General features: G+C 35.1%; 1 protein-coding gene across 1 annotated transcript in view; it reads right to left on the reverse strand.

Moving 5' to 3' along the window:
• Window positions 1-3,396: 3,396 nt before the first annotated feature.
• The window catches only part of LOC111512829 (cubilin-like), a 169,200-nt gene continuing 149,055 nt past the window's right edge, over window positions 3,397-23,541 (reverse strand). Inside the window, exons 2-3 of the mRNA XM_074170869.1 lie at window positions 22,897-23,059; window positions 3,397-3,821 (exon numbers count right to left, since the gene is read on the reverse strand). Coding sequence (XP_074026970.1) covers window positions 3,412-3,821; window positions 22,897-23,020 — 534 coding nt within the window. The 5' untranslated portion in view covers window positions 23,021-23,059 and the 3' untranslated portion in view covers window positions 3,397-3,411. The remainder of the gene's footprint in view (window positions 3,822-22,896; window positions 23,060-23,541) is intronic.

Here is a 23,541-nt window from a genome sequence, read left to right on the forward strand (position 1 = left end):
CAATTAAGTAAAATAGAATCATGTAGGAAAATGAATAAATGATGAAAGATTGAAAACTTGCACATAAACATATTTCAAAAATATGATTGTATAATATAACTTATACTTGTAAAATTCACAAAAAAACAGGTGTTTATGGGACAAAACAAAATATTTATAATTCACAAAAAGTTTACACAATGAGGAAATAATTTAGATACCTCCTTCCTCATATTTTCAATTTGACAGGTCATTTATTTCTACTAATAAACTCATTTATACTATAAAAATCATTCAGCATCAAATATTTCTTTATTTCATTTTTAAATGAAGATTACCTCATTTCTTTGATAGACAAAGAAACACAGTTAAATAAAATAATACAGTTATAGTATAGAGAGTTTTGAAATGCAGCTGTTTTATGCCCAGGTAACGACAAAAAATTTTTATGTCGTATATCGTACATGTGCCTTTCCGCAGAGGTATTAAAAAAAAGAATATTAATTTTCGCGTACACCCAGATAGTTATAACTGTAAATACTAGGTACAGTGGAAATATTATTATTTATTAAAATTTCTTTACAGGTATCTAAGCGATTTATATTGAAAATTATTCTCAGTAATATATTCTGAGCAGCAAAGACGCGCTGTAAATGAATCCTATTTAGGGGACTAGCGACATGTATAACCAACCTTATATTTAAATAGAGAAGTTCATAAAAGTAATGGAATATAGGATAATCCATTTGAAATCTGGACAGAACTTTTCGCAGGCCTTGATTTATTCAATATCACAAAGAGTAATTTTACATACATTAATACTTAATTGAATAAAACGGGCCGATACTTGATGAAAATCCATATTAAACACTAATTAATACAGTTTATTGTATGATTTTCACTATGAAGAGTTTTACAAAAAGTGCGACACCTGTTTCACGACACGTGTTTCTCAATCATGCTTGAGAAAGCTATTGTATAGCGAAACACGTGCCGAGGTTTTTGTAAAACCCTTCATAGTGAAAATCATACAATAAACTGTATCAATTAGTTTTTTTTATACATTATTACTTCAAAAAAAATATTGAAATTATGAAATTATCTCATGTCAAAGCAGACTCTTTTAAATAATTACGTTAAAACTGAAGTGTGTCGTATATGCATTCACTTTTGACATCATTTTTCTTAAGAATTCAGAACTGTTGAGTCATATTTCTTCAAATAACGAAAATATCCAAAACTTATGTAGAAAATATTTTGAGGTATACACTCCTTCACATTTTTTTTATAATTGGTAACTATCTGACCTGCTATTTCTTCCTTGAAAACTAGTGCAGCCTAATTGCTCTTTTCATGACACCCATTTCAAAAAAAAATATTCTGTACTAGTTACTTAAAGTCCTTTGTGGGTTGTTTTCCAGTTTATCTGTCTATTTGTTGCACTGTTTGTTGCTGAAATGGATAGCCCTATTTTGTTCAGGTGTCCACTAAATAGACAGTGTCCCTAAAGTAGCGCTATATTTTTTCTAAACCCATCCCTGCTCAGTAGGACCATTCTGCAAAATTTTCTCTGGAAATCTCTGTCTGTGTTATCACCGCCGCTCACATGAATGACAAAAAGTAACTTTTTGCTTGATACAATTCATCATCCTCAAAAAAAAAAGGTTGTTGGATCACTGGAATACACCTGGTTGACGATTGCAGTGCCAATTGTTTTGTATTTTGAAAGTACTCATAGCTTTCCGATAGCTTTTCTTGGCCCATTCGATGACACTATTTCGGTCTTTCGAGAGTTAGTCACAACTCTGATGTGAGGTATAAGTTTTGTAGGTGCAAAAATGTCAGTTAACTTTGCCAGTCAATGAACTGAAGGAAAATCCCTCAATACCATATGAAATATATTTCTTAAAGATGGTTAGTTAACGTGATATTGATACAAATTTAGAAATGTACGTGCGGTTGATTTTTGGTAAACGCTATTCATTTCAAATTTACCGTTGAACTATTTTTCTATACATTTCTTCATACAAAATATTTCCTCGGGCGAACTTTGAGTACTTTGACTCGAATATTCTCAGAACAATTGACGGTTATTTTTCTTTGATAACCAGAAGCACACATTTGGCATGATTTCTCAATTTCCACTTCAACGAAAGACATGAATCCTTGAAAATTTTCAAAACTGCTATATCGAGCTGATTTGATTGCTCATTTGGCACTTATCTCTAGGAAAATCAAACAAAATCTCATATATTGATCACAGTTATTCAATTTACATAATAGTATATTCTGAATTGGTATCGTCCAAACTGTGAAACTTACAAGCCGATCCATTTTTAGGAGCACTATCTGTATATGATAAAAAGCACCATATTCTTCCTACGGTACCAATCGTGGGATGAACTGAAAGATAGAGCATATATACTTACAACACACGGAAGAGCACCCTACAACCGAACCTATTCAGACTAGGATTCAACTGCAAGGAAGTGGAGCCCATATCGACTGTCCAACATCTCACGGGTACCGCAACAGTACTGTATCTTTGACAAGGGAAGTTTAAAAAGATCAATTGAGCAAGAAAATACACTATTTGAATCACAAAGCCACAAAAAAGTATTCAATAGACGTTGTAGATACAACGGCGTGGCTGTCAGTCAAAGCTACTGCTGCGGTGTTGCGTTGATGGAATAAAAATGCTAGTATCTACCAAACAGAACAGATGCAAAAGGACAACCATGTGTTTTGTATGGACTTGTACACGCAGGCTATCTGTTGAATTTGTAATTACTTGTTTTTCCATTGAACAACTAATAATTATTGATGAGACAAATAACAATACTTGTTATGACATAAAATGGGAAAGTAGGTAAACAACAATATTAGACAGATATGAGACCCTGCTACAAGAAAATCCTCGATTAATTATGGCAAGATTAATGGAACGGGTCTTGCAGTTAACTTTCCAAAGTAAAAACAAGTGTAGTTTCATGGATACATCTCCCGGCAAGTAGGAAATCCCAGGTCATCATATCTCGCCTGCGAATAGGCCACACTCGCCTCACCCATGGATACCTTATTACCGGCGACACCAGCCCTATGTGTGAAGTGTGTAGCTCTTCCGTAACTGTAGACCATATCTTAACAGAGTGTGTGCTATATTCCACCGAAACACTAACTCATGGCATCCCGCCTTCTATTAACAACGAATTAGGACCTGAGTGAAATATTGAAAATATTGTTCAACCTTAGTGCTAGTTTCACTGCATTTCTGAATCATTTTAGTAACACTGATGGACATCTCACAATGAAGTGTTACTTGAATTTGTTATGGATTGATCCTGACCTTTGTAACACCTTGTATGGTTTAGAAAATGGTATGTCTCCAAAAAATACCCACTTCGAATCAGAAATCAAAACAAATGAAACCACTTACTTGTAGTAGTCGTAGCAATTCCCGGTGAAACCGCAATCCATCATTGTGCATGAGTTCGGCCTGACGGCCTCTGTTGATATTTCATACGTGATGTTGAATCCGTAAACGTCTAGAAAATTATCCAGCACTCTCAAATGGGCACTGTCCGCAGTAATTAACTCGAGACGGATCACCAAGAAACTCTGAAACGTCTGGATCCACCGCACTTTGCTGATATTAGACTCATTCACGCGGTGGATGATTTGCGGGTTGATCTTGTAGTCGCTCCCGTAGAGCTGATATTCGGTGAACGTGAGTCCCTCGTAGACGAACAACTGGGTCAGATAGACGATAATCGAAGTGTTCGGTGCCCACACATGTTGAGCGTCGATCACCCATTCGCAGTTCAAAGGGACGCTGAAGGGTCCTGCAAAGACAATAAAGATTGGATGAAACGCTGCGCTGGAGAAAAACTGAATAGATTGAATTGAATTTGGGCTGGATAACTCTTTTATTGATGTATTCGATCACTTGTCAATACCACTCCCTACTGTTTCTGTCACTCAAATTGGTGAGCGTAAAAAGGAGTTACTTAGGCCATTTCTTTTGTTCCAACATTTATTATTGATAAATCAGTGGCAAGATTAGCTATTATGTCAATAGCTGCCTAGCTGATTAGCTATTATGTCAATAGCTGCCTAGCTGATTAGCTATTATGTCAATAGCTACTCAGCTAGGCAAGTGACTTGGATCAATGACGATTCATTACTTGTCTAGCCTGTACGAGTTCATTACTAAGGGCATATATTTATATTTTATTTTTGCAGGATCTCGTAGGAAAGCTTGGACATCGAAAAGAATTTTGGAGGTTATGAACGGCATGAAAAAAGCTCACGTGTAGTGATGTGCCGAGTCGCTGTTTTGATGGATCGAGTCGACTCGAGTCAGTTTATACGGTATTCGAATCATGACTCGATTCCCTGATTCGAGATCAGTACTCGAGTTCTATGTTTGATATTCGAATATTGAGTCGTCTAGTCTAGAACTAGAGTCCGATTTTAGAACAAAAGAGAAAAATGAAAAGAAGTTAACTTCAAACAGCGTGAAGCATAAGCATAATGACAAAACAATAATGAATCAATATTTTTTTAATGAAAGATAATTATTAAAATTAAATAAAAACATAGAGCATAGGAGTTCTACGGAGATAAACAAAAAATTGAACATATTCAAGTTTACTCACGACTTCAACTAGATATTATTATTTATTTATTAGTAATTTGAGACAGCTTTAAGGAATCCTATACAACTGTACATTAGACAGATATAGTAAGCATTGAAATCAAACCATTTTTATTTTACAAAAGTAGGAACACAAACTCAACAGCTCAGAATATAACATTTGGAAAGGTATCCACCTAAGCAACCTAAACCGTACTCACAATAGCGTACATAACTAAATGAATATATAAAAAAACAAAATAGAGATAAGAAAATAAAAGTTATTTGAAATAACTGTTCAAAAAAAGTATTTGGTCAACCTCCTTGGACACCAGAATATTGCGGCGTTGGTTGCATAAAAGACCAGCCTTAGAGAAAGGCACAGAAGTGGCTGGAATACATGAATACTTCAAAGCTATTTTATAAAGGCCGCTGTTGGTGATTTTGTGAAGTTTTCAAAATTTCAGTGGATTGGCTTTTCTATCCAAATACGGTAGCTCTACGTACTGTTTCACCTTGATAATCGCTGATGTTGTAGGGTTTCCCGTGCTTGAAAATTCCAATACTCTTTCATCTAGATCAGGGGTCTCCAAACTACGGCCCGCGGGCCAAATCCGGCCACCAGTGTCATCAATCCGGCCCGCGACAGCCAATGATTTACTGTCATCAATCTGGCCCGCGACAACCAATGATTACCTAATTGTTGTTACTATTGCTGTGATAAGTTGAAGAAGAAAACACAGAATGATAATTACTCGGTTTTATTTACTTGCAAGGTGAAACTTAACGACAGAAATGATGACAAAAAAACTTAACTTGAGTATTTAAGTTTAAGCATATTGATAACTAACAAATAATTGAAATGAATCACAGTGAAACAAAAACAAAACACTCATGAGATTTATGTAATTGTGATTTTCCACCGACAATACTTTGTTGTTGTGGATCAATTTTACCTGTACCAATTATCAAAAAAAATTTAAGATGCTCATCGGTTAATTGAGATCTGTAAACATTCTTTGTGTACTTCATCTTGGAAAACGTTTTACACAAGTAAGTAGTACCAAAAGCAGAAAACAACCCACGAGCAAATTTATGCAAATTATCAAATTGTTCCAGTGGAAGACTCTTATAAAATTCCAACAAAGATGAATTTTGATATTTGTTCTTAAGCATATCACTGCACCGTAAATCAATAATTTCCATTTGGACTTCCGGAGCCAGGGTTTCAATGTCAGAATCAAAAGAATTTTGAAAAAGCTCAATTTCATTCGCAATGACATCAAAATCTGAAAAACGAGTATCAAAATTTATTTTCAAATCACTCAAAGTTTCCCGTTTGCAAAATTGACGGGAAATTCACTCTCTGTAGTGTGGCTGAATATCTCACGTGTTTCACATTTTTCACGTAATTGCGATTAAAATAGTATTATCTTCTGCCTGAAGGATTTGATATTGGTGTATAAATCAGGGAGAAGCTGATTTTCTCCTTGCAAACTCAAATTCCGTTCGTTCATATGATTAGTCAAATCGACATAGAAGGCTAACTTCCACATCCATTCACTATTTTCTAAATCGGCAAAAGGGCGCTGCTTCTCATTTAAAAAAATTTCGATCTCTGCTCGAAGTTCAAAAAAGCGCTTAAGGACTTTTCCGCAACTAAGCCAGCGTACGTATAATATGGTAAATCATTTTCTCCAATCTGTTGAATGAACTCGCGGAATTGTTGGTGATTCAGCCCATTGGATCTGATGAAGTTAACAACTGATATGACTGGTTTTAGAACTTCAGACATATCCAAACATTTTCCGCACAAGGACTGTTGATGAATGATACAATGTAAGAGTAATGGTTTTGAACCGCCATTATTTTCTACTACAGCCTTTGACACAAGTGCAACCACTCCTTTATGTTTACCATACATATTTTTGCCTCCATCAGTTGTTATAGATTTCAAACTTAATGGTATTTTCAACTCCCTTATAAATATCTGCCCCAGTTGTCGTGCCGTGAATACTATCAATATCAAGAAGTTATTAATACACTTCATAGCTTTTATCTACTCCACGAATGAAAATCAACACCTGAGCAGTATCTGACACATCCGTTGACTCATCCAATGCTAGAGAAAACCACTCATGATGTCCATTTTTGTCAGACAGTTATGATGATATATTTTCTGCGATGTCTTGCACCCTCCGAGCCACGGTGTTTGCTGACAAACTGACACTTTTAAATAAATTTACCTTTTCGGGGCATATTTCGGCTACTGCAATCAAAAGCATTCATTTATCATTTCTCCATCGGTGAATGGTTTGCTACGTTTTCTGATTTCAAGAGCCACACGAAAGCTGGCGCGAGTTGCAGACTCTTGTTCAGTATTTGCTTTGGTAAACAAAGATTGCTGCGATTTGAGTCCGCGTTTCAAAGCTTCAAATTTTTCCTTCCGCAAACTTCCTTTATACTTGGGGTAACTTTGAAGATGTTTCGATTCATAGTGTCGTTTAATGTTATAGTCTTTGAGAACAGTTATGGTTTCATTACAAATTAAATATAGCGCCTTATTACTGGACTCAATCACAAAATACTGAAATCTCCATTTTTCTTGGAACGTTCTGCATTCTCTGTCGATTTTTTGCTTCTTTTCCATACTAACAAATCACACATAAAAACAATAAGTCAAATCAAAATACTTTTATTGACGGATGTAACTCTATTTCACAATAGACAGTTTCGCTTCCTTCGCCTTTCCTACGCAGACTAACTCGCAGTTGCGCCGCTAGCCTTTTTATATGCAATTATTACTGCCATCTCGAGGTGATCGGAATACACTACCTAGAACCAGAACTTTCTCGAACCAACGCGGTAATTATTCGAAATATTTAATTACGCCTAATGCCACCTAGCGGGTAGCTGAAAAAGATAGTACATAGTACCACTACTCGCCACTAGATGTCAATACACAATAATAATTGAAATGCAAAAAAAGCGTAAGTTTGCTTAGGTCACGCACTTTGCGACTATGCTAGTCTAGAAATATAGTTAAGAGCAGAAATTGGCCCTTGGAACAAACTGAAAAAATCATTATGACCCGAAGGCTTCAAAGTTTGGAGACCCCTGATCTAGATGCTCCCACAAATTCTCGCTAGTCACCTCTGAAATTATCTGCTGGGAATCTGAAGATGAAGTTGTAGGTGTTTCGAGACGTGAAGTAGATGGCAGTAGAGATCTATTTGGCACCTTGAATTGAGCTTGAGATTCCTGTGTTTTCATCATCATCAACTCGTCGACAACAAATTGTTGAACATTATCTGCATTTGTCCCGATGCCAAAACCAGCTTTCTTAATTAAATTTTGGATCCACGAGTGTTGCTTTAACAACAGTTTTTTTAATCTCATGACCGCCAAATCTTTTATCGAAAACGTCCAGTAATTTTATTTTTAACCTTCCAGCGATTTCGGAATTAGAACTGCAACTTATTAGTGCCGTTTGTACGCCTTGAATAAGAGGTACGATGCAGGATAACGTAGGATATTGCTGGTCGTATAAATGCGATTTGAATAGTACGGTGGGCAACGCTTATACGAGCTTGTACCAAATTCGAATACGAAATTGGAGTCAGTTGGACTCGCATAAATAGAATCGAGTTAGCGAGTACGCATTGATTCTTTCTGACTCGAATAATGGAATCTAGTCCGGCGTACTCGAATCAAAATAAATTGGTATTCGAGTAGGCGAGTTCTAAAGCAGGAATCGAGTCTGACTCGAGTCAAACCATACTCGGCACATTACTAATCAGGTGGCCATGGGTTTTGGACAGCGAAGGACGGCTATGGATTATTTCTGGATGACCAAATACGATATTATGATAACTGTTGCAATAATAGATGTGCTTGTTTTGAAAACAAAATTCTTTGCGGATTTAAATGCCATGGAAGTTTAACTTATGTTAACAAATAATATTAGTATTACTTACATGTGTACTTAGAAATTAAGTTACGACATCTGATTCCATGATTTCCAAAGAACAATATATGAAATAAAACATTTCTTATGTAGATGTTTATTTTTTTTTATTTCTGTCACATGACCACCCTGTCATACGAATGGCCTAAGCATTAGCCAGCCAGTTTATTGAATTTTGTAACAAACGCTGCAGCTGAATATAAAAACTGAAAAATTAATGAAGGTGATCAAGTTTATCTCTCATGAGGGGTGACTGAGACCAGACATGAAATCAAACTAAGGAAGTCCTGGGGTAACAACATCCTGTTGTTAGTTCAACATTAGCATTATTAGCTGGCTTCAACCTTTTACATTCACTTTTCCTTTGAACTATTTTGTTTTCCTATCTTTTAGTATTTTCATAGAATATTGTTATTCGATAATGAAAAGTGCATCAGGATTGAGATTTCTCATCAAACAGTTTTCTGCTATTTTAATCATTTGAAAATGTCCATTAGTAGAAAAATCACTCAAAATTAAATTTGAATATCGCAAACAGAACTTGCCATCATCATCAATATTGGAATATGAAATTTTTTGAAATGATCTATTCAGGTTTCTTCGGTGTGTTATCTTCATGCTTCTTCGAAGAGCACGACTTAGGTTGAATATTGTATCTGCAGTGATATTCTGTGAACGTGGGTCCTCGAAGACAAAACAGTAGCATAGAAGGGCATTACTCAGACCACTTCTATTTTTCAACATCAATCATTGGCAAGATAAGCTAGTCCGTCAATAAAATGGGTTTCCAGTTACACTATTCATGGCATATATAAAGATTTTGAAATAATCTGTAATAATAATAATAATAGTAATAATAAGAGTGCTATTCGCGTGAAGGATATAGAGGTTCCTGACACAAGGTACAGGGCCTGCCGCGAGGCGCCCGAGACCCTAATGCATTTGCTATCAGCATGTCCAGCATATGCGGTCTCGGCATATATCCATCGACATAACGCGGCCCTAAGAGTGCTATATTAACCATCAACGGCACTCTTACGGTATTGACGAGACACCGGTGTTGCCCTACGCTCCGGGAGATATTGAATTCGTTGTGGGGAACAACAAGTGCCGAATTTATTGGGGCTATTCGTTCCCCACCCTCAGGCTCATACAAGCTAATAAGCCTGATGTAGTTCTTCTCGACCACCAGAGCAAAACGATATTTGTCGTGAAGTTTTCAGCTCTTGGTGAGACGAATATCGTCAGAAAAGAGGGGGAAAAACGGATAAAATATCCAGATCACTCTGCCCAGATGGTTGTTCTGATTATTGGAGTCCTTGGTGGAATGATGCCCGCTCTTCTCTGAAATCTTAAAATCATACCGGCTTGCCACTGTCATTCTTGGCTCAATGCGCTTGTTCAGGGCACATGATTCTCGGACCCAATGATCACTTACCCCACGGTTTGGGAAGTGGTCGTTGGTTGATGATGCTGGCGCGCCATCCCGAATGTATCGGGGCTTTGAGGGATTCATTTCTTTACGTTACATAATACAATATGTATATATTACCATAAAAATATGTTCTGAAGTCATCGACAGAATAGAAGCAATGCCTCAACAAATAATTTTTCAATTTTCTCTTGTAAGTATTTAGGCCGAGTTCTAAGAAATCTTCGGGCAAAATATTGTACAGAGAGTAATCTATGGAATTTTCTTGCGATAGATGAAGATGAAATCGATTTATTCTAATGTGGTGAGCGTTTTGTGTGTTATGTTCGTCAAAGATGGTTTCTTCCTATGGATTTCAATCAAAACGTAATAAAGAAATGAAGTTGGCAATGGCAATATTCTTGACAGTGATTTCTGTATCCAATATTAGCCAGCTCTCTCAATGCCTTCTTTTGTATATTTGAATGGAATGACATGAATGAAGAAGACAATGAGTGAAACAGTGAAAAATATTAGGTTTTTAATATATTTGCACTCACCGGGAAAAATGATTGAAATTTACCTCGGAATTTTCATTTCGAACGAAGAAAATTACTTCAGTTTTATTGAAAATATACTCTCTATATTGAATAATTCACATCCCCGAGCGTAATTTCAGTAGGCAATGTACTTTTCATTAAGAATTAAATATTCATCTAATATATGTGTGAAATCATAACGTATCATTTCATGTGAAGAGAATTACTGGACGATGGGTATTCTCCCTTAGTGAAATGTGAATTTTCGCCATCTCTTTATCGAATGTAAAATCACGCTTGTATTTGTGAGCGATTATTGTATTGTTCATTCTTGTCTACAGAAGCGCATCGGTTTGTCTTACGTGTGCATTAGAATATTTTTGTTGTTGGTGAAAATAAGTAAAGAAGGTGAGTAGGTACATTTCTTGTAAAATTTCAATAACTAGTCCAATAAACAGATGAATTCATTGAGTTTTCTCGTTATGCATTATAGAGTGTTTTTTATTATTATAAGTATATCCTAACCTCACATCGCGAATTATTTTATACTGTATGGAATAGTACAACATATTTTAACTGATTTTCAAATAATTGCAGAAGATATATTTGAAAATGTTTGTGATAATTACTGAATGGTATTGAGAAAAAAAGAAAAAGAGATATAGTCGATAGCAGTGGCGTGACTCATCAGTGACGCCGTATGCACAATCAATTTTAAAAATGAATTTCGATGAGGAATAAAGTTTCGTATTGGATGTTGCAAATATCGGACAATGTTGAATCGTAATTTCATTCACCTAAAAAATATCTGTACGTTTTATTCGTATCTCTCATAATTTTGGATAAATTTGAGGATTTGTGATTCTTATTATTGAACTTGAAAACATTTTTACGATGGGCGGCAAGTTGGAACTCAAAATTGAAAGAATCGAGAAACACTTTAGGACCTTTTTGTTTCTGTTGAAGAGGTGAACAAAACACTTCATCACCACTTCATACCACACCACTATAGCTATATTTGCTATATTTCAGAAAATGTTGGGAAACATTTGGAAAAATCTAATTTTGTATTCAAACGGTTGAATATGTATCAAAATTTTTTGATAAATATCAATATTGAAGTCAATGATATCCATGAGAAAGGTCATACGTAAAATGCATAGTTCAGGAATTATTGCCTCGAAATGCTTTCTGCGTGGGATCGGAAAAGGTCAAGTAGTGCTCTGCACTGGTTTGGAACTTCGCTTTTTGGCTGGTATGTTATATTTCATCTAACAGAGACCATTATTATCAAAAGAGGTCATATGAGTCTTTTTTGTTAAGGTGTGAATACTTTCTAGATTAAAATTTAAATTTTCATCCTCTTTGAAACTTTTTCGGTTACGGGAAACAAGTTGGAACTAAACACATGTTTTTATTGACACAAATAAATAAACATAATGTGTATCACAATTTTAAAATATTTGCTATAGTTCGGGACATGTTGGTCAAAAATTGAGAAAATTGGAAAAATGCTCAATAGACTGAAAATGTAATCAACTTTGAAAAGCTTTGGCGATGGAAGATCTTTTGAAACCATTTTTGTATGCTTTCATAAGACAAACTAAAAAGTTTTTTTTTTGTGTGAATTCCATGAATTAGGAATTATTTCCGAAATACCTCAAAATCAAAGAATTCAATTAGAATTGCCTCAAAATTTTTAATTGATCTGGAAAATTTCATCAACCGGAAACAAGTTAGACTTAAAACTGGATATTTCGAAGAAACTCATAGTCCTGTTTTATTGCTCTCAATAAACAGAATATTTGAACACAGTTTTGTTGTAGCTGCTTCATTTGAATACTCAGAAAAAGTGTATGAGGAATAAATGAAATATTTCCTATTTTCATGAATTTGGTAATAATAACGAAATAATAAGAAATGGAGGTGTTGTTTGGATTTCTGGAAACTTTGGTGAGAAATAACGGAGATCATAACATGTATATCTTCTTTTTTCCAGATATTTCTGCACTACATGAATATAGTTGTGAAACTTGCTCAGAAAAATGTCAACTGTTGAGTAACTACAATATCCATCAAAGACTTCATAGATTCTTATCGAATTGTTCTTACAAAAGTTGCGAGGAGGGCTGTTATAGACGCTTCAATTCATATAAAACTTTCTATATGCATATATACATTGTCATAGTAAAAATCATTGTTAATGATGGTAACACCAATTTCATTTATGCACTGAAGCAGTGCTATGGATGTTTTTATATATTCAATATGAAATACCCCGAGAGAGCTTTATCGACAATGGAATTTCTGCATATTTCATAGATAGATATTTCATGAAAACACATCCTAGAACCGGGACCAAAGCCAGCACTTCTGGAACGAACAAAAATAGCGTGACAAAGTTTTTGAAGAATTTTGCAGAGTTTATTACCAAAGTAAGTATAACTGTATTTTTGTATATAGTAGTTTTTCTCTAGGAATGTGTGTTCGTCAACTAACTGTGTTTTTGAGAGGAATTAGAATTGTTGAATGTAAAAAAAATTTTTTTTTAGATTTCTAAATGATGATATTTCATTTCTCTTTCAGGATAATAACAGTATTATTCTTTCCGAATAATACAGCCATGAGCAAGAAAGAAAATATGTTAATTTGAAGAATGGTTTTTCTATTTTGTACTGTTATTTGACTTTTTGAAAATGAAAAAAAAAATTGATTTGTAGAATTTCATTTCAAGAATGTGTATGAACTTATTTTGTATATACATATTTTTTTTTAATATATCAATGTGTAATATGTCTTGTGCATTCAATTATCTAAGTTATGAGGAAAAATGGCAACTTAAGAGTCAAGAGTCAACATCCGATTGAGGTATCATTGTCTTCAAAACTACTCTGAATACGGACCTTCTTACAACGGAATATCCCAAGGTAATATAACCCGTAAATGAAAAATTACACCGTAAAATTTTATCAGAGTATAGAATTCCACTGTGAAATTATATAAGAGTGTAAAATTCTACTGTAAAATTCTGTCAAGAGTGTAATATCTCGATATAAATTTATATCACAAATTTACCCTATAAAGTTTTATTTCAACACAAAAGTACACTCAAAATGAAAAATTCCACTGAAAAATTCCACACGTGTCTTCGGGGTAGAATTACAAAATAATATTCCGCTTGGAATGTGAGATCACACACGAAAGTAATTTCTCGCTAATATGGGCGGTAATTAAATTGCCACCGGTACCGGTGGAAAAATTTTTACTAGTGCTAGTCATGTACTTCAATTGGCGAAGAACATTTTGATGTGGAATAATTGAAGCTGAACATGAAATCAAAGTTTGATCTAAGTTATGCACTTGAAGTGACCTATCTTACTTCAAAAGATTTCCTTACGCCCATGACAAACGTTCGAGATTTCGGCCATGGTGGACATCGACGACAAAAAAGGCTGGCAAGCCAAGGTAATAATTTTATTGTTGGAGAGGTTAGGGAACGTAACAGGGTGGTCCCAGAAGTACCCGCCCCGACCTAGATAAAGCGGTAGTTGTTTAAAAAATATCACGGTATTGAAAAGTACACAAAAGTGTATGTTTCAAGTTTGAAGACGCTGTGTTGTTTGGTATTTGTTTGGCAGCCCTCAATAGCGAACCTTTTCGGTGAATTTGTGAATATGGAGAAAATGAGTCATCGTTATATGGTAGAATACTTTTTTTTAAAGGCCTCAACCCAACCAACATGAACGCTGAACTGGATTCTACTCTGCCTCTTCGTTTAAAACAGTAAAATATTAGGTAGCAGAGTTTAAACGAGGCCGTCGACCAAATGAGGTGACGACCACAGGAACGGTGGAGAAAATTCACAAAGCGGTACTGAATGATTGTTGAGTGTGCGCGAGAAAGCTGTGTGCAAGATGGATGCCGCGTTTGCTCATACTCGAGCAGTGTCGTAGAGATGTTTCAATTGAGTGTCTAGTGGTGTTTCACAGCAACAGAACAGAATTCTTGAGTCCTTTCATAATCGTGAATGAAACATGGGTCCATCATTTTACACCCGATACAAAAACACAAAACAGTGAACAGGAGAACCGGCTTCAAAGAGAAGGAATACCGTTTTATCTGCATGCAAGGTCATGGCATCGGTTTTTTGGGATGCGAGTAGGTTAGTTTTTGTTGACTATCTTAAAAAAGGTAAAGCTATCAACGGCGAGTATTATCCGAACTTATAACAACATTTCAGTGGAGAAATCAACCAAAAACTGTGTTGTTGTGTTGTTTCAACAAGACAATGCACTAGCTCATAACTCCATTATCGCATTGACCAAAATTACCGAATTGAAATTTGTTGAGAGATTATGTTGAAAAATAAATACATTCCTTTCCGAAATTTTTGTGTTTTCTTTGTTGGGTCGGATACCTCTGGGAACGCCCGTAAAGTGTGTGGCATAAGAATAAATAGCTCCAATTCGAACAGTGAATTAATTATCCATAGAGGTAGTCAATAGTGTGCAGAATACTTCGCAGATTCCAGAGTACGAGCGACGAATTAGAGAGTCCGGTAATAGAAAAAACTACCGACCAGCGAGAGTGACCACAAAGTAATTCAATATTGCTGGTTATTTGCTCTTAACAATTTTAATTTAATTGGTGCGTTGCCATGAATCGTTATGAATGATATGAATACTAACACCCTGAACAGGCCTTTTGTTTTGCAACAGCTCATTGTGAATCAATAATATAAATTCCGTTTCACATCTAGAGCCTCCCATGATGAACACATTTATGGAGTAACAATATTTTACGTCTAGGATAATATAATTTTAAGCAATCATAAATTATATCTGTTGATTTTAAAGAATGTTTTTGGTATATTTTGAATTCTCAAGGCTGGAGTTCAGCTGCTAAAGTCAAAAGAAGTATAATACAACTTTTAGTCGCTTCTGCAGAGCTTATATTCGGTGAACTTGGATCTCTCGAAGAAGAGTAACGGGGTCAGATAGATGATGATCGAAGTTTTTGATGCCCACACTGTTGAGCGTCGATAACCTATTTGCATTTTAAAGGAATGCCGAAGGGACGAAAGGCAATAGAGAATGGAATGTACGCTGGAGAAAAAGTGAATGGATTTGAATCTGGATAACTCTTTTAAGGATATATCCGATTGATTCTCAGAATATTTTCATCAACTGTTTTTGGCACTCCTATTTATACGAGGGAGTTACTTGAACCTCCATAAATTATTAAAAAAAATTGTCAGTGACGAACCAACTGGTGTATAGTTGTTTTATCTGTGTAACTCTTCGTATGCTATATCTTTCTGATTTCCACAACAGTGCACAATTGAAGCATCTGGAGAATTTTATGAACAATCCGCAAATATAGAATTTACCGTTGAATGCATTATGGCGGTTTTATCACATTTTTCTCAGCAGGAAATAATAAATAATAATAATAATAAATATACTTTATTGTCTGAATAATCTTATCGACAAAGTGTAGACATTCATAATGGTTTCCCTGTTAAAAATACTACTTGTTTACTGTAATTTCAACCCAATATAAAACGTTTTCCTATCTGAAGAATGTGCCTAAGCAGGTAGAGTTGTGGCATCTAGATGAAAATAAGAGACAATCCTACTGTTTTCAATACATCAATATATCAACATTTCTGATGTGTTTCGAAAGATCGTCAGTAGATGAACAACACGGGTTCTGGCCCACTTCAAGGTCGCGCGTCGTTGTCAAATGTTTCAGAGAGAGACTTTAGTGAGTGGAAGAGAGAAACCTGTTACGTAATCGATGCTAAGAAGGATATAATGAGTATCGGAGAGATTCAAAGAGCGTGGGCCTCCTTAGGACTCCACCTCACCCCTCGAGCCTTAACCTCTGAGCCCCCTCATCACGTACCACTGAATGGTACTAGTGGTCATCGGCAGCTGAGGAAAATTAAATAAAAAAAGCGATCAGTATGAAATTTGAACCCAGGTCGTCGGCGTGATAGACGTTATCCTCAGCCACAACACCGACGTAGAATATTGGAAGTAATTGCCTTCAGCTGCCAATGACCACTAGAACGTGCCTGGTACGTGACGTGGGGGCTCAGAGGTGAAGATCCGAGGGGTGTAGCAGGGTCCCAAAGGGTGAGTCGGAGTCCCAAAGGGTGAGTCGGAGTCCCAAGGGGGTCCACGCTCTTTGAATCTCTCCGTTACTAATTCCATCCTTCTCTGCATCGATTACATCACATGTTTCTCTCTTCTATTCACAAAAATCTCCCTCTGAAACACTTACCAACGACGCAATACCTTGAAGTGAGCCAGAACCCGTGTTGTTCACCTGCTGTCGTCGATATTCTATAAAAAATAATGTCATTTCGAGGGGAACCCCAGAATGCTATTTCGATCGACCATACAAATAATTAGTTATACTAGCCTGTTTTAGATGAAACAATTATGAACTTGTCTATTCATGAAGAAAATTGAAGAACCATAAGTGATGACTATTTTTACGTAGACGTCATGTATGAGATGAAGCATCCTGATCCCACTAATCACATCCAGACAGCGCTTCTGAGACTTTATCATGAACGCAAAATAATTCATCAGGAACGAATAAATCAGTATCCGTTCGACCTGACTATTGGCTATGGACATCCAATGAAGTTCCCAAAAGTTATTTCTAAATCTCATAAACTGTCTCTAGAATTGATATTATGATTTGGTTCGGTATTATTCATTTATCTATAAGCTTCGGAGCTACTGTTCATGCATATGGATGTTCAACATGTACTTGTTAAAGAGAATTGAAAAGCACTGTTAGGGAGTTTCTCATATATATCACACCCTTTCACTTTCCCATGAATTATTCTGATTAGAATTTCACTCCTAAGAGCATATTTGATAAAAGCCTTCTCTCCATGATTTCTCTATGTTCTAGTATAGTTACCGGGTAAATGTTACAACTGGAATAAATAATGATCTACTGACCTGCGGGCCCTCAACTATTAAACTGATGAAGGGTGTATATTTCAGTAAAGTTCTCAATAACTCTTGAGGAAGGATTAATAATAATCGATTTGGTTAAAACCAGCATCTCGTGTAAACAATGTTTCCATCCAAGCTTAGTCTTGAGAATATTAATTTCGTCGAAATTTCTCAACAACAGTTTACGTGACATACCAAGATTAAACTTTCCTGTCAGACAATGATGGATAAACAGCAAGTCAATTAATGAATATTGTGGAATCATGCACTGTTGCAGACAAGGCTGAAGAATGTTGTACATTGAAGTGTTTTCCAAAGCCACGACAATTGTAGATTTTCACTTGTATTATCACTAGTGTTTGAATTATTTCCCAGTCCACGAAAAAAAAACCCATGGATAATTGAAGTGAATATGGCAATCGTAATTCAATTTCACATCACATCGATCTTCAACGTATTATTTGAATTTTTTTGAGTCTTTTGAAGTGGATCAACAGAAGCTTTGAATTAACTCACATGTTTGACAGTTCAATTGGAATTGCCATGTTCAGTGATAGTTAACTTAGTTTATTATGTGCGAGTGAACAAAAAAACTCGATTCAGTTAATAGCAGGGGAGCCGACGATGCAAAATGGGAATTTACTCGAGCGTCATTAAGACATATTAGGTTGCAAAGCTTAGATGATGATAAGAAAAAAAATTATATAATATATACCTTTTCATCGGTGGGGAAAGGGGCTATAGATTTTCAAATATGTAAAAAAAGACTGTTGCATTGACATACTCGAACCCATCAGATATTGGCAGCATCAATGTCCTACGTATTTTTAATAATGTTGGTATGTTAATCTGATCGTTTGCATGATGTGGGTGGTTGTACGTGAGGGTTAAAAGTGAAAAGAAAAAAAATTTTATCGAGCGTGTCAGATTTTCTAAAGGGGTGTTAAGTGCAACAAAAAAAGCTCACATTCAATAATCTGACGATTTCGATCTGACGCAAACTTGCGGCGATTATTATGATGTGCAAAAAAAATTCGCCATTTTGAAATACTCAAGCGCGTCAGATTGAGATATATATTGTTCATCTCTATGTTTTAGACGTGCTGTCTCATAATCTGACGATTATCTAGGGAGATTCGGTTAATCTGACAAAAACAATATTTTTTTAACATATTTTTTAAATTCACTGTACTAAATAAATTGAAAGGCTCAGAAAATAGCATGCAAATGAATAAGTGTATATTTTTCAAGTAGAATACTTGTATTTATGAGAAAATAATTCTTTTAAAATGCTCAAAAAAATGAATTTTTATAATCAATTGATTAATTAATGAAGAAAAGAGAAATTGTACTTATATATTGTATAAGTTTGAAAATGTTCTTATAGGATGAAACTTCAGTAACGTTAGTTACAAATAAAAGTGGTAAAAAACATAGAAAGTTTCTCTTTTCTTCATTATGATTTCCTACCACGTAGTACACGGCGACATCTACATCAATTAATTGATTGATCAATCATCATCTTCATCACGAAAGAGTCTCAATGATTACCTGCGATGGCGTCATGGCAACATAATTCAGAGTGGGGACGGAGTGAGAGAGTAATAGATAGAGAAAAAGTGAATAGAGAATAGAGGAATAGAAATTCGGAGAGGGAAAAAAGGTGACATGCTCTGGGGGTGCGACAGGAAAAGTTAGATCGCATGGAAATATGTTAAAATGTGCCCCCTTTACACTAGTATAACGTTTCCTTTAAATTTTTTATTGCCACGATGGATACAGCCAGCTCTAGCATGCGGAGGCAAGGGCGTGGATCTTTAGGACAAAAGCTATTTGGCCTTTTGGAAGTTCAAATGGGTGGTATCGAAAAGAATAAGATATATAGATCTTACTAGGGCGCCATCTACAGCAAATAACAGTTACTAATGATCCTTTTCGATACCTGTCTCTGTAGATAAACCCTATCTCCAAATGATAAATAACAGCAATGAATATTTTCAAAAATTTAATGAACTGAATTAGCAACGTTGTGCAATAATATAAACGCTGGTTCCTTGGTCAAAAGAATAACTAGTTACAGTATCTTATCTTCAGTTGAATGCATTCAACCTTACAGTGATCTCGTTAATACAGTTGTTATAGATTCCACAATGACCCAAGGTTGACTCAGCTACGGTAGAATAGAATTGACTCGTCCTCTCCACAGTTGGCAGTCCAGTAGTCCATCCACCTATCCTGTGCTTAATTTAGCCACTAAATGTGTTACCACAAAAATATGCCCCTTCAGGCGATCTTCAAACAAATATAAATTTATTCAGAAGGTAAATTTATCTCTTCAATAATTCTACTTGCAAGTTGTCTCCTTAATCATTATCTGATTTGCAAATTCCTACCCAAGGATTTTTCAGACTCGATTACTTTCACTATCTCCAGTGAATTTATTTACTTCTGTAAATTTTCTTTAATAAATTTATTTATGTAAATTTATTTATCTAAATTTCTCCATCTGAATTTACTTATTCGTCAATGAATCTATTTATCTGAATTCATTTATTCTCCAATGAACCTATTTATCTGGCAGAACTATAGCACAAAAAAAGAAAGAAAAAGTGTTGTTGAAAAAAATGACCTATCATTCAATATATGTCAACAAAAAATCAAATTCAAATAATTACTCAATATTTCTTGATATTAATTTTCAAAATGCATATTAAGTATGTCTATCTTGAACGTTGGTTGAAACTATGAAGATGTGATTATTTGCTGGAAAAAACTTTATAAATAATCGATACGTTGTTCTCTGATAAATGCCAGAAACAGAAAGGGAAGAATATAACATTTAATTATTGATATTTGACATTACGTCAGATTTCGTTCAAGGTTGAACAGGTGTTGCCACCCATTTCATTCCAGTCACGAATGTCAACAGCAAGCTGATCAGTGATCAAGCGCAAGACTATGTTTCCTGGTTTACTGGGTTTATCTCTGAGTGATTATGTCATCTGCCTTGAAATATGAGAAGAAAAATTTGACATTTTGTATTATGACTTTTTAACTCTGAAACTTATAAATGAAAACACATATTGAATCGGTCTTAAACACTTGTAAAATTACATTAATCCTAGGATATATCCAATGGACTGCTGCAAACTGTGTAGAGGAATATCTGTGAAAATATTTTATTAAATAAATGGCATGTTACAAGTTCATCAACATAAATTAATACAGGGTAGTTACATCCTGATCACATTGCCTTGCAAATGGACTAAAAACCAATTAAGTGAAAAATGAAACGTTACACTAGTGTTGAAGAGTTTCTTAATTTTTCCTGAAAATCATTGTTCCAGAAGTTATTTAGGGTGCCTTTTTTACAAATCAAATAATTTGTAGCTCCCGAACCATAAGCTTCAGACCATATGTTTTATACTTTGTTGATATCTGCTCATCATGGAGCATCTGATAATGCGAAACAAAATAGGGTGATCTATTTAAAAAAAAATGGTGACATTCTCTGGGGGTGCGATGGGGGAAGTAACATCAAATGTGAATATGTCAAAATGTGTCCCCTGTATGCTACGGTTGACGTGTTTTTTATTTTTCCTGCAAATCATTGTGCCAAAAGTTGTTCAAGGTGGCTCGTTTCAAATGGAATGCACTGTATATAGTGTGACACACTTAATATGAACGCACCCCTGTGTTTTAGTCATTTTTCAAAGGAGATATTATTTTTGGTACAGGCGTAGAACTTTATGGGTCGTTTTTTTCGCAATACTTAGCCCGAGTGACGGCGTCAAACTCAGCCAAAGGGTTCCTGCGAAAAGGGCGGATTCTCGATATTTTGCTTCGCGTTGATGATACCGAAATAAGTTATTTGAAGAAGTTACTTGAAAATCGATTTTGACCCTACATACTGAATTTCAATGCAAAATTCGAATTTTGAATTTTTTATAATTTCCATATTCAAAAGTGTGGCCCATGAAGGTGAAACGCCTGTATCAAAAATCAAATCTCTGCTTAATTAAATGACTGAAATACAGTGGTGTCTACCTAAGAAGGTTCAGTTCGTCTCGGTTTTGTTTCTTTCAAAGCAATATTCTCATAAATCACACAGTGGTAGTAATTTCAATATTGACAGTGATTATTTCTTCCTGATCAATTCAATACATAGCATTTTTCACCATTTCAGGCACAAACCCATCAAACATATTCATAATGAATATAAAACTACCTGTGACTTCATATTACCTCAATTAGTATCATCCCTAAAATTCAATTCCACTGTTCTAAAACAAATCAAATGGAGAAGAATCAATAAAATCTATTTTATTATAGAGTCATAAGAATTTTAAACTTTTTCCTCCCAAATGCATGAACTTCGTACTCATAATCATGATTTAATCTGTTTGTCAAGAGATGGTTTGCAAATGTTCGATTGGGCTTCGCATTCATCAAAAAACTAAGTCTATGTTTCTTTTTTCTTTTGTAGAAAGTTCTTCCACTCTGGCTAATATATATTTTGGGACAAGAATCACCAGTCATCTTATATACTTCCGATCTACTCGAAGCTGAAATGTTATCTTTTCAACGAATTTGCTCAAACTTCTATTTGTTCTGTAGGCTACGTCCGAATATTTGTTTTAAAAAAAAGATTGATACTTTTACTCCACCAAAGTAGGAAAGTATTCATAGTAAACTATTTATAAGGAAAAATTCCCTTACAAAGTGAATAAGTAAAGTGTTATTTCAAAATATAATCATCCGATGACGTCATTAAATTTGCTCAACAAATCGCTGTAGATCGTCCTTCGGAAAAAAATACAATGAAGGGATACAGAAAGTTTATCATTAGAAGATAAGGCAATGAATCACAAAAGGGAAGGCAATTAATTGATGAAAAACACCAAAATCCAGCGAGGCTATTATGTTAAGAAGTTATTGAAGCGACTGTAGCTTTAGTTTTAGATGAAGATATAAAAATTCCACCAGGGATGAGTGTGGCGAAAAATGATTGATAACTAATGAGAATCTTAAATTTTGCCTATAATGTATTGATTTTTGTGGAAAAATAAGTTCAGTATTGGACTTGTTCAAACAAGATCAGAAGACAAGATTGTTGAAATGAGAGTATCATAAAACGTTGGATAAGATAACACAACCTCATATTCCGTCTTAAAATATTGAGGAGATGAAGATTATTTCGAAAAGATTGAAGTAGACACTGAGATTTTCATGTCGAACAGCGAGTGTCATGTCACAGATTAGAAATAACATATTTCAGAAATTAATTGATCAGCCTCTTTGCAATTCGTTATGTAAATCCAATTTATCTAGGAGTACCTATTCGAAAATATTTAAGTTTCGTCAGAATAAATACAAATGCTTACCTGGGAAGTTAGGAGTGGTTAAAATTCCACGGGAGGCCGTTAGAGTCTCTCCACATCCTCGTCTTGATCCCTCAGCGGAATTCATAAACAGCCACAACCAACAAGTTACGAGTTGGATCCACATTTTATTAAATCTAGCTCAGACGCTTTTTACTTCCTCCATCTGTAAAAAAAATCCTATTATTTTATACGGTTTTTCGATAACAATCACCTAATCGGCACATTCTTTTAAGAAAATAATGATCATTATTTATTGCTCAAAAAATACATTTCAAACCAGAAATTTGAAACAACACAGTATTCTTGATACAAATAGTGTCATATCAATTATTCGTCAATATCACCACATATCATGTAACAAAGTCGTAGCGCCGCACCGCGCCTGTTTGTCTGAACGCGATCTGTTTTTGGTTAACCATATATATTTCCTCAAATATTTGGAAGGCTTCAACTTCTTGAGTGATCAACAATATGGCTTTCGGGAACAAAGATCAACAGACGACCTTCTATCGCATGTCACCGAGAAACATGGAGAATCAAGAGCTGTTGCGCTTGATATTTCTGAGGCCTTTGACCGTTTGCTGGGCCTAACTTCGATGCGATGGCTTGTCGGATCATTCCTGTGTGTGGCTCTCCAGCTTCCTG

The sequence above is a fragment of the Leptinotarsa decemlineata genome, unplaced genomic scaffold (genome assembly GCF_025532065.1).
Source record: "Leptinotarsa decemlineata unplaced genomic scaffold, Ldec_3_MD MMD2_tig00000008_RagTag_RagTag, whole genome shotgun sequence".
Lineage (NCBI taxonomy): Eukaryota > Metazoa > Arthropoda > Insecta > Coleoptera > Chrysomelidae > Leptinotarsa > Leptinotarsa decemlineata.